The sequence below is a fragment of the Anguilla rostrata genome, chromosome 2, assembly GCF_018555375.3.
Source record: "Anguilla rostrata isolate EN2019 chromosome 2, ASM1855537v3, whole genome shotgun sequence".
Lineage (NCBI taxonomy): Eukaryota > Metazoa > Chordata > Actinopteri > Anguilliformes > Anguillidae > Anguilla > Anguilla rostrata.
In genome coordinates, this window is record NC_057934.1 from 51,234,846 (window position 1) to 51,248,293 (window position 13,448).

A 13,448-nucleotide genomic window follows, 5' to 3' on the forward strand; every position below is an offset into this window, starting at 1 on the left:
TATGGGAACTCCATGATGATATTGATAGTCAGGCAAGTTAAAATTTCTATGGGTAATATGATTTAGAAAAAATAGTGACTCTAGCCATCAGGCAAGCAAAGACCATAGAGTGCTATGATATTTGATTGTATTTTAAATGCAATAACCTTTACCTTTTGAACATTAAGCTGAAAGACAATGACATCCTTTATTATTAATATCCTACTACAATTATATCCTTTATTATTTTTGTTCTTGATATGCGTTCATATTTTATGTCATGATGTCAATATAAGTTGGTTATGTACCAATAGACACTGATATAATGAATATGAAATGAATTTCTTTAAAGAACAAAGACATAAGGTCGATATAAATTACAACATTTTAATTTTTTAAACGGTGCATTTGGAGTTATGTTATTCGAATCCGTTGAAAAGGGAGAACATATAACAGCCAGCCAGGGAAACTATTTATTTATTTAGCCTTAATAAGGGCACAAGTACAAACACAAAGAATAAAGGTATAGCTGATTATCGTAATTCATCACGGCACCTGCAAGTAAAGGGAACTTAACTGAGCTCGAGCAAAAATGTACCCATCTTTTCAGTTACTCGCTCCAGATAAATGGGCTATTTCTAAAGCGATTGTGCCTGAGCGATACAGGGAACTTGTGACGTGCTAGGAGCCACAGCCAATCAAATCGCATGCGCATGAATTCATTGTCGCTTTCTTTTCAGAACCACAAAGTAAGTAACATATTGGAACGGTAGCTGCAACTGGGTATACTACCACTTTACCACGTCTCACTTCAGCCTGGGCCATTAAATTATTATGAAACTCTTTTCTTGCAATTTCGAAATATTTTATTTGAGGAAGAACTTTTTATTATGTGAAGCAAAACCCCGGAGACATTCTTTTTCAACATGAATGCGCGCTCGTCATTAGCCGGCTTAAAATATTTAGCTTAATGGTCTACTTACCACTTTGTGTAATTCTTTGTAAAGGCCGACTTCTTTTCGTTTTATCATCATATCATATATATCAAAGTCATTTTGATGCGTTTTTGTGTATAGACTGGAGTCCATGGCAAACTAGCAACATATTTTTTTTTTGTTTGTTTTCATTTAAAGACTAAATATCCTTCAAACATTTCTGAATTTGAGTTTTACGACATTACGACGGAATCTAAGACTGAATCCCATTTGTATTCGTGAGCCTTAAATCTTTTTTCTATACCCTGTTTAGTGTATTATTTCTCATTGGATTCAGGATGTTCGCCTTCTTAGCAGCTCTGTTATGCTTTTACGCGTTGGGTAATGGAAGGATTGTGCACGGTCAGGGTGCCAAAGAGACCCGCTATATTTGTACCGCAATACCTGCAGGTAGCAACCCAAGTTGTCCACTACCCCCAATGCCCATGCAGACCACGGGCGCGGAGGAAGAAGAATTAAAGAACACAGTCTTGCAACTGCGCGAGACAATCCTACAACAAAAGGAGACTATTGTTAATCACCTCGGTACAATAAAGGAGCTGACTTCCAAACTCTCGCGCTGCGAGTCTGACATGCTACCGGACGGGAAATATAGAGGTCAAGGATCCTGGAGAAAAGACAATAAGAACACTATGGGGGATCTCCCTCGAGACCCTAGTGATTCGATTGATCACCTTGGAAAGACCATGCAAAGTCTCAAAGATCGGCTGGAAAACTTGGAGGTAAGATACCAAAGGGCAATATTTTAAAAGAGGCTATGCATCTTGCTTGACCATAGCCATATGATTTTGCATGCAGTAGCCTATGGGTACACTCTGAAATTATATGTACCTCCATAACTACTGTACTTTCAGAGTGCATTAAGAACAAATAAAGAACAAAGTGTACTCCGAAAGTACAATAGTGCTGTATTTGAGTCCTAATAAGTACCTTCAACAAGCAAACAATGTACAAATGAATTATGTATGCTGGCTAGGGGTACAATTATATGCGCTTATAGGATAGCACACCAGAGACAAGCGTTTGCCTTAATAGGCACTTTGTGCATACCTTTTTCTGAGAGTGTGGGTAGAGAGCCAGTGGGAAATCACCAACCTTGGAGTCAGTGTGCGTAATTTACAAATAAAATTTGCATGACAATACAATTTTAATTATCTTCATGGTAATAACTATATATCTAACCTACGGCAAAAATAGAGTACATGTCGGATTGTTGCATTAATTATTGTAACAGACATTACGTTGGTAGAAACCATATCAGATCTTGTCAAGAATCTGCATGGAAATATGTATTTGTGCGATTCTATGCATTTAGTCAAATTAATATCATTCCACCCTTCATAGACCTGTTGGTTTTTCTTTTTTATTAGTATTGCTTAGGCTATATATAGATTTATATCCTGGGGTCTCTGATGTATTAACTAGGAGCTGATGAACGTGGTCTCTTAATGGCGAAAAAGAGGACTGTGGTCAAATAGTGGGCCGTATTTATTATATTTCCAGTACACGATTTGTTCAACGCAGCTGTAAAGTCAATTTTTACTCTGAGGAATTTTTGTGTTGTTAAGCACGTGCGTACTACCACATCAAGGCGTTCTGCCCAATACCTGTTCCTCGTGAGCTGTAAATATGTGAATCAAAGATAGCCATTTTATTTATTTATTTAGTTGTTCATTTATTTATTTGTGTATTATAGTAGTGTGCGTTAATGTCAGCCTCCTGTAACTCATAACACAGAATTCAGAATGTTGTGGTGTGCGTGTGTGCGTGTGTGCGAGCGCGCGCGCGTGTGTCTATTTTTGTATTCATTTTGAGGTGTCTAGGATTTAGCGGATTACCCCTATAAATAGGACACCTACGTATTTCCCTCACCCCAAATGGACTGGCGTATTATACCGTAAGATGTACATCGAATAAAGAGAGAGAGAGAGTCCAGAAACAAATAAGTCAAAATATGTAGCTGCACAATGTTTGTAGTATGCTTAATTAATATCTGTACATGAAAGAACGTTACATTTCAATACAATTAATTATCTCTTCAAAATGCCAGTGTTTTGCCTTTTTAACTTGAGGCTGTAGGCTACGTTCTTAGTAGTCATTGGTTGTATTGTGCCTTATGGTATGTAATGCTTAGAATACAACGCAAGATGTTTCATACTATTTAGATTATAAACAGGCCTATTTGATCAGTACAAATAATCAGTGTTTTAGGCATGTCATCAGTTGGCATTTTGTCATATCTCATCTACGAATGTCCACAAAAGGCCAGCATAATCCTTCTTACACATACATATGAGTTTATTTAATTGTAAAGTTTTCAGATGTATTTAAAATCTGACTGTAATTACTTTTATCTTGATAACATTTCCAGTTCTTATATATGTTGTGCATCACTAAGGAATATATTTTTTCTCTCTCTAGAAAACTATGTGTTACAAGCTCTTTGAACCTTTATACAAACTCTGTTTTATAGTATCCACAATTTCCAGTTATCTGCTGCAGTTTTCCAATTCTTTTGTCTTGTTAGCTGGCCAGCCTTGATAAAATCTGGTTTTCTCATGCATTGTAGGTGTAGATGCAGTGTAAATCCAGGTTATCTAACCCAGGAGATCTAATATCAGACAGCACTCTCAGAGAAGCTGAGTCAAATAAAAAAATTCAAATGTAGCTAATCCTTACAAACAATAAGATAACTGATGCTTGGTACCTGTCCTAGGGCACACTCTGCTCATCCCATCTACTGTATCTCTACAGCCAGAAACATATGAGTCAGAAATATATTTTCTGGACATTTGATTATTCAAAATCACGCAGCTCAACTTACTTCTAAAGTTCAATATTGCATATACAGAACAGCCGGGCATGACAATGAACTTTGCCCAATTCGGGTTTCACCACTAGTTTTTGTCATGAACTTTCTGTTAAAATATGAATTATGCATAAATTTTAGATGGCATTGTTAAAGGTGTATTTGTATGATACTACCACAGTCCTCTATGTGATGCCCTGTGGTGCCACCTTGATCAAGAGAGGCGTCTCAGTGGATGAGTAATGTCCGGTTTAATAGGGATTTGTGGGGACTTTGCTGATGTACTGCAGGTAAGACAGGGTTAGAGTGCCTCAAGTTCATAATGCTTCTTAGATGCTTTACAGAACATCTAGATCCATAGGATTGAGAGTGAATCACAAGAACCATGCCTCTTATAGGCTTATTTTAAAAGGAATGTATTCAGTACTAAAAAAATTTAAAAAACACCTAAAAGAAAGCAGGATTTTTCTACTCCTTTGGTTCAGTTGATGTGAGCGTTCATGAAAAACCTTATTATGTACTGTTGAATCAAACTAAACTAGTAATCTGTCATTCTATTGGACCTTATAGTTGTTTCATTTTTATTCATTAAAATATTCCCATTCTTATGTATGTTTAATCCTTGATGGGAGTACAGAAGCTTTTTCAAGTTGTTTTTATGAGCATTGAAATGCTGCAGTTAAGTTGAAAGCCTTTATGAGATTTTAGCTTCAATTAGACTGGTGCTGAAATTAATATATTTAGCTGCACTGGAGTAATGATGGCAATTCACTGTAATCCAGTCAGGTTTGAGCTTTGCATTTGGTTACAACATCTGTCTCTAGAATTTTGTATACTCAGACAGCGCTATGGTACATCCTGAACCGTAATGCACAAGGATCAAAGTCATATGTCATGTTTTTATTTCTTTTTGGTGAATGTAATAACCCTTTATTGGTTTTTCCATAGCAACAGCACATGAGAGCCAATATGTCCGGCGCGTCGTTTCCCAACGAGCTTCGCGACTTGCTCCAGCGTAGGCTGGGAGATTTAGAGACTCAGCTTCTGAGTAAAGTGGCTGAGCTGGAGGAGGAGAAGTCCCAGCTGTACAATGAGACGGCTGCCCACCGCCATCGCACTGAGAGCACCCTCAACTCCCTCCTGGAGAGAATCAGCGAGCTGGAGAAAGGTTTGCTCCTCTGGCCTTCCACACATATGCTGCAGTAACTGCACATAATGAATAAGAACTTACTCAACATCTGCATTCAACATCACTGATTTTCCTATGTACATAATCTTTTGTCTTTTTTGGGGGACTATAGGGACTATGGGGACCATATGCACTCTGTAAGAATTGATTTAGCATTAAACATCATCCTGCATGTGCTTTTTTAAGTTAACATTTTGAATTAGTCTCATGTTTGTTGAATGGAACTGAGTGGAGGGAGACTTAAGCTTTAGCTGCGAGGTTGACAGGTTTGGCTTCTTTGTCCTTTGGGTTCTGGTACTGTGATTTTCACAGGTTTTTTGTCATTTGTCGTTTGTTTTTTTATGGTTGACTGCAGGTAACAGTGGATTCAAATCCCCTGAGGATTTCAAAGTTTCCCTCCCTCTGCGCACAAACTACCTGTATGGGCGCATTAAAAAGAGTCTGCCAGAGATGTACGCCTTCACCGTCTGCATGTGGCTCAAGTCCAGTGCCAGCCCTGGTATAGGCGCTCCATTTTCCTATGGTGTTCCAGGACAAGCTAATGAAATTGTACTGATCGAATGGGGAAACAATCCCATAGAGCTCCTGGTCAATGATAAGGTGGGTGATGTTTCAATGATACTGATCTGGACAGTCCCTTCCGTTAACTCTCTGCTTTTGTTTCACATGTTGGTACTTCTGATAGTCTTTGCACGTGACGCTAGTTTATAAATGCTAGGTTCTTGAGTGAGTTTACATCGGTCAGTTTTCCCTGACATACTAGGTAACCCCAAACTTTCAATGACAATGGCACACTTGCTTGTGTGGGCCTGTGTTGTACGGTGGCAAATTTGAGTTGCAACTCTGATGGGGTGAAAAAGAAAAGTTGGGATTTGTTCAAAAAAGTACTTTCTGTCTCTCACAGAATGTTTTCCCGTCCTGTTTAAAGGGTGTATCGAGTCTTTTGTGCTTACAGTAAATGGCAGGGTTATTTATACATTTTGAGAAAGGATTGCAGTCCACTGCAGTGCCTTTGTGAATAGAAACAGGTAGGGGAAAGGTAGATGGTTTATTATTTTATCGATTCTCTGCCAGAACAAAAAAAAGAGACAATTCTGACAACTATCTGCCAACCTTGCATCTCTGTGGTGCTTTGCTTCAGAGCTAGTTTTTATTTTCAATGCTAGTAAAATAAATGCCATCAGCTTCCTGGCTTGCCGTCTCATGAAAGAAGTGACAACATGATATGTTTACTATACAAATATCAGTTAAATGTTGCTAATGTAGTTTCTGTGTGTGTGTGTGTGTGTGTGCGCGTGTGCGTGTGTGTGTATGTGTGCGTGTGTGTGTGTGTGGTCATAGTTTCTAAATTTGTGCAGAATGTTAGCTGTGTGTGAGTATATCTTTCAAGATAAGTGCACAGGACCATAATAGGTTAATCTTTTAAATACACATAAAGTACACAAGCACATTTAGAATTATTTATGTTCATAGTTTGTACATAAAAATGTGCAGCGTTAATTCAGCTGTAACAGAGTTCATATAAGTTATATGATGTACTCAGAGTACAATGTGCTTTATCAAAGTTAAATTAAATCTGTATGAAAAACAATAGCAGGCAATTTCCATACTGATGTATGTTCTTTTTTCAGACACTAACTTTATTCTTCCTAGATGAATACATTATGTTCACCAAGATCATAACAAATGATTAGCATTGTTGTCAAAGTCCATATTGTAATAATTGCTAATATTCTGTAGCAAACTAGGCAGAATCGAAAAGGAATAATGCCTGTCGAAGTGTGTACATGATTCTATCAGACGACCTTAAAATGACAACTGGTGTAGATATAAGCTGTTAAAATGATTCATGGGTTGTGATGGTGCTGGTATTCACTAGAGGAATTTTTGCTTTATTAAAAATGTTATGCTGTATTCCATCATCTATTATTTTTCTGGAGGGCTTCCCTGATGTCATCCCACCTCAGTGTGCCTCCTGTCTGCTCCCATCTGTGCAGGTGGCACAGCTGCCCCTGTCAGTCAGCGATGGCCGATGGCACCACATCTGCATCACCTGGACAACCAGAGATGGACTCTGGGAGGCCTATCAGGATGGAGAGAAGCTGGGATCAGGAGACAATCTGGCCCCATGGCATCCCATTAAGCCTGGAGGGGTCATCATTCTGGGTCAGGAACAGGTGCGTGCATGCGGACCCTCGCCCTTTCCTGCTGTGCTTAGTGTCCCTGAGCTACAGAAAGGGTGTGTGTATGTGTGTATGTGTGCATGTGTGTGTGCAGCTCCATTGTCACACTATTCCTGTGCTGTCTTTGAAATTCATAACAGTGCAATGGAGAACTTGTGTGACATAGCATAACTAGTTGCTCCACAGTCACATTTTTGTTTAATCTGAGGCTGAAAACAAGCAGAATGTCATCAGTTACTGGTAAAGGCAGATGGGTCTCTTTGTCTTCTGGAATTGGTGGGGCAAAGTCATAATCTGCATTTAACTTTGGATCATATTACGTCATATTCGTCATATTACGAGTAATGCGAAAAAATGGAAGGAACAAAGCATAATGGCAATAATTGACCAAAGACTTAATATTGCCTGTCGTTTTTGGCCCTGACAGGACACTGTAGGTGGGCGGTTTGATGCTACGCAGGCCTTTGTGGGAGAGCTAAGCCAGTTCAACTTGTGGGATCGTGTGTTACGGCCCGTGGATATAATGAACATGGCTAACTGTTCTTCTTACATGCCGGGCAACGTCATACCTTGGATCGACACCAACGTGGAAGTCTTCGGTGGAGCTACCAAGTGGGCACTGGAGATATGTGAAGATAGGTTTTTTGACTCCTAAGGGGTGCTCTGTTTTTGGATCGAACCTCTGCCAGGCATCCCCCAATGCACACTGCATTCCCTTCGCTGCTTCAGAGAGGCTGTGCTCAAGATGGCCCATCTGGAGTTTTGGGTGAGTGTCTGGGGGGAGCTGGTAAGGTGAAGGGTGTTCACTGTGCATTTATATACATGCATACATTATGTCAGTCATTGTTTTCCTGTGTTTTGGGACTTCATTGCTTTATGCTCACAGGTGCATTCATGGGAAGAAGTATGGTAAATTTGTATTTTAAAAAATACATTTGAATTGTATATTTATTTAAATGTTAAACATTATAATTTCTTATTGTTTCCTTCCCCATGAAAAGGAACATATCTGAGTGGCTCAGCATAAACTTGTAATTTCAAAAAATATATTTGTATCATAGAAGTGAAGTACTGCATTATAGTCCATTATTATCCCCATCTAACTTTATACTTTATTCAATGGACAATAATAGCAAAAAAATCGGAAACATTCGTGAACAGAAGCACCTCTTGTATCTGTAAAATACAAGGTGCCTTACAATTGAAAGAAACCAGAAAGAAAGGGAGCATAATTCAGCTATAATACTGCACCAGCAGTATCGGCATGTTTACAGGTGCGCGTACACACACACACACACACACACATATCCACTCAGAGGATTTGACTCGTAAAACGTGTTTGCGTGTCTCGTGGGTCAAAAGCATAGAGATTAGTGTACAGAACACTCTCATTCTTGCCAATCTACCCTAATACCTCTCCAGAGCTGCCGTCCAGAGCAGATTTGTGACTTGGGCCCGCTTAGGTGAAGAGTAAAGTCACGGTGGACCAACTGGAACTCACAGCCATGCTTTCTAACATTCCAGAAGTGCACTGTTTTAATGGGCTGTGCTGTGAATAATAAACAACCTAAGGCCGCATTCATTAGTAATATGTGGAGTGTCAGACAAAATGTCATTACATGTAATATTAATGTAATCTGCTCAACTGAAATTGTTTAAATCCAATCTGTCATGCTGCATTGGCATGTTTGAATTATTACCACACGCCATGATGTCTGACGTTTTTTTACACCTTTCCTTCACGTCTATTCCAGCTTGATTGATTTATTTAGCTGTTGCTCCTTAGAGTTCATATATCAGCATTTTTTTCTATTTTCAAATATATTTTTAGGAGCAGAAAGGAGGGACATTTCATGAAGTTTTCCTGAAATTCATGAGATGTCTTTATCCCATTTATTTACACCTATTGTTTTGTGAAATGGCTCAATGCTTCATTCTTTATGAAATATTATCAAATTACACGATTACATATTGATTAATGTGTCTTTAGTCATCAATGACAGAAAATATTCCTTTATCTCAGACTGACTAGTGGCATCGTATGTAGGAACTCATTCTACCATGATCAGTGTGGGAATTCCCTTTATGGGTAGGACTGCCTACAGTATTTGGTGGGCATTTATGATGTGCAATCATATAAAGTTTTTTATGACCTGACATTTGAATTTTGATGGGGAATGTAATCAGAAGTGTTGAAGGAGTGTCAGCTGGTGAAATCCTTCATGAATTATTATCAGGACATTGTGGAAATATTCTACAAGTATATACTACTCTATATGGAAGCTTAGGCCCAAAGCTAAGTCTGTGACTCACCAAGACAGTAGCTGCTTGAAATATTGAAACATTGCACCATAAAACACCACAACATACAGAAAAGTAAAATATTTAAATATATGGCAGGAAATTCTATATCTATCTAAATTTATTTTTAAATATATTTAGAAAATGCACATATGTCTCTCAACATTATATTTAAATATATGTAAACACATTTTGCATAAATATGCAAAAACTGCCAAATTTGAATATTTAAATATATTTTCACAATATATCTGAAATATACCTTAATATATGATGTAAAATACATGTGTAATAAATACATTTCAAATATAAGTATATATACTAAAATACATAGTTCCCATATATTTCCACGTATCTTTTTTCTGTGTGGCAGTGAAGTCATTTCTTCATAATATATTTTTTCTGAAATCTATTTTTGCATTTAAAAACATTATGACATGAAATGCAGCATTGCAGACTCATTTAACATGTCACCTACCACGTGCATCTGATCTAAAATGCCTGCAAAATTAACCCATAAGAGAATATCATGACATAATTGCAAAATAAACATAAGTTTTGCTTTGGTGAATCACAGTTTTTTTATGATGCCTAAATTCTGGGTATGTATCTGCCCTCCTTAAATTTAGAGAATACATATCTGTTCTAGTTTCGGTGTATTTACAAGGACTACAATCATGCACTATCCAGTCAGTTAGTTGGAGAGGTATTTCTTTAATGCCAGCACTGAAGATGAAGGTGAAGGTAACATAATTGACAGATCACCTCACACATGAATGAAAGATCATACATTGGGACAAGTAGTCATTTAAATGTACACTTTTCCACTGAATGCACCCCTTGAGTTGCAATTGCAAAGAATCAAAATATGTCTGCTTTAGAAATAGCTAGACTGGCGTTTTGTTAATAAATGGACTCCTGAATTGAAATGTCATGAGTTCAGCATAAAGTGCCATTTAAAAAAAAAGATTGACCATGTCCACATGTCGCAACTAATTCCCCTTAACCAAATATTAAATAAATCCATGAGTGTGAATTGGGCAGTCAGAAAAAGCTCACCTCAACTATTGAAGCCTCACGGTATTCTTTCAATGGGTGTTTCACAACAAGATTTTTAAAAACATTTCATGATCAATTCACATAATTGCATTTTTAGCAGAGTAATTGTACCTTTGCCTTGCTTATCAAAGGTAGCAGAATCGAATGTGGATTTCACACCATTAGTCTTCAGGCCTAGTGCTCTGCATGCTAGCTTATCCCATTATATTTATATTAACTATGAGCATCGTTTTGTAAAGTTATACAGAACATGTTTTCATACCTTTTTTTTTTTTGCTTGACACCGTGACCAAAGCTTCATATATTATCAGTCAGAAACCTTACAAGCAGAAAATAATTAACATCCAATCTGTCACCAAAATGTTTGGAAAGCAGTTAGGCAGATATACACCTTTCTGGGGAGGTGGAACCATCTGTTCAAAAAACTATATTGTCATTATAGCACAAATGATATTATATGTATAAAATATTACCAGAAGAAAAATTCCTTTTATATCTGTTTGACTACAGTATGTCTATGATGTTTTTTCTACATTTTGTATGTGTATTATTTTTTCAGAACATAACTGAAAATAATTTAACTTGTGTTCAGTTGCATTGTAACTATTCAAAGATTTTATTTATAACATGAATGGCCTTCTATGGAGCACTAAGTGCCAAATGTCCTCTCAAGGTTGATGACAATTGTTGTAAACATAAAAAAGAAAGGGCAAGTACAAATCATCCTGCTTTCACTTAGGTTATTTGTTTCTCTCCATTCATTGTGCACGTTAATGGCTCATAATCTGTATTGTAACACTCTTTTGCACCCAGTGAATTGACCCAAAACAGACCTGCTATGTTTCTGCATCCATCAATAAAAGCAAGAACTAAAAATGTCTTTCCAGTTTCCCATTTAATGCTGAAATGTGAATATTACAAAAGTATTACAAAACATGATGCTGTTGTCACATGGCTGAGTTTCTGCAGACATGGTAAAGCACATGAAATAGCATGTTCTCAAGAAGAAAATATCTAAACAGGACTACTGACAAGCCAAGATGAGAGCAACATCAACATATGGAAGTGGCCAAGTGGATGACTAGCCTGTGTAAAATTTTCATTAGAGGGTGCACCTGAAAATAAATAACAAACAAAAAGAAACAGGCACAGAGCAGTTGATGGAGATATGAACGGGGCCTTTGAAGCCTATCTGGGGAACAACCAAAACTTGACAACCGAAGCTACAGCGCAGACAAAGGGAAGCAGCTGTGTGGAATTCTCTGCTAAAGGCATTTGCAAAAAGTGATGTTTTTACTGTTACAAAAACAGTTGGCAGAAGACACTATATGCACATGGGAGGAAAATTTTTAAATTTAGTGAAGACCAGCCACAGAATAAGAAAAAAAATACCCTGAGAATAGGCAGTTTTACACAGAAAGCTCAACAAAGTGACAGGGTACTAATAATTGGTTGTTTGAGAATTCAACATAATATTTTACAAAAAAGGAACACTTGAGATAAAGTAAATAATGTATTAATTAGAAGCACCCAACCAGGTAACAGGGAACATGGAAAATATATCTTATAATATTGTCCTTAGCCAATCTGAATTCCAGCTCTCACTGTCATTTCCTAGACATGGTGAAAAATAATTCTTACCAAGTACTAGGGCATGTTCAGAATAAGACTGCCTAGGGAACAAAGTAGAATTGGCAGGCATAACACCTCTGACTAGTAAAGCCCTTTAGTGCAGACTAGAAAGGTTTAATAAACAGGTGGCCTCCACAGAATTAACCATGCTTAAGGGATGAGTGCAGCTCAATGTTATGATGAGGTTTGCAGGCTGGAGTTCAGTTCAGTACCATTCAGCACAACAAGAACACATCCCTCTGTCAGGAAAATAGGATCAGCATAATCATCAGGAAGGGACAAAAACCCACCCACGCTTCCCTCCTGCTGACTGAATCACATGTAAGAATAACGAGTCACACAGTGGATTAAGACGTAATGACTCATCAGTGTGCTCAACAGTTTTAGTTTTATGTACTTGACTTGGTCTACATCTGATCTGTATACTTAATTTATGAGAGTGCTGGTATGAGGATGGCAGATATAAATCATTTTACTTATATAAATGTAGAAGTAGAACTTTCTTAATCTTCTCAGTAGTAAAAAACTGTGTGCTAGCAGTGGACATGTGCTTAATTTGGTACAATATTCCCAGGATATGATAGTATAAATGTATTGCTTGCGCGCAATAGAATATTTTTGAATAATTTTTGAAAAATCTGATCTCAAAAACAAATTAGGTTAAAAAAAGACAAAAAAAAGTAAAAGTAAATTTATTTCTTAAATTGAACCCTTAGGTTAATATAGGCAGTTATCACTTTTGTGGGATGAGTCGACTATGCAGAGAAGTCAAATTAAACTAAAATTGGTTCACTAGATTATTTTATAACACAGCCCTTGTATATTTACTATATAAGTTATAGGAAGTTATAGGAAGTCTTAGAGAGATCCAGTATTACAAAGTATGAGAGCTGCAGTCACAGTCACATACGCCAGGAAACTACTATGAACAATATAATTAAATTACAGTGTTGGATAGCAAATATTTGAGCAATACTTTTGGTTCTTTGATTTTTAATGTGTGAGGGATGGTCATCAATGATAGATCTGGTTTGTTCAGAGGTAAGGATGAACTATAGAATGACCTAAATGATGAGGAACATGGTCCAGTACTAAGGATATAATTTGACACATGTAATTAGGGCACATTTGGGGAGAAAACAGGTAAGAAAATATATATATATAGATATGAAAACTGCATTTCTGTATAACATTCAAAGCTGTGTTAACATTTGGAACAGCTGAGATTGGTATTTTCCTCTGTAGATTTTGATAGTCCATGCTTATGAGTGTGTGCCTGGGTTTTGGGGAATCGTATTATT

At 37.3% G+C, this 13,448-nt stretch overlaps 1 protein-coding gene across 1 annotated transcript; it reads left to right on the plus strand.

Annotated features, from left to right (window-relative positions):
- The first annotated feature begins 728 nt into the window (after nucleotides 1–728).
- On the plus strand, nucleotides 729–11,395 carry nptx2b (neuronal pentraxin IIb). Its single transcript, XM_064322901.1, has 5 exons — nucleotides 729–1,696; nucleotides 4,732–4,951; nucleotides 5,328–5,572; nucleotides 6,970–7,149; nucleotides 7,583–11,395. The coding sequence occupies exons 1-5, from the start codon at nucleotides 1,253–1,255 to the stop codon at nucleotides 7,808–7,810; spliced, it is 1,317 nt and encodes a 438-aa protein (XP_064178971.1). The 5' UTR covers nucleotides 729–1,252; the 3' UTR covers nucleotides 7,811–11,395.
- Nucleotides 11,396–13,448: the final 2,053 nt, after the last annotated feature.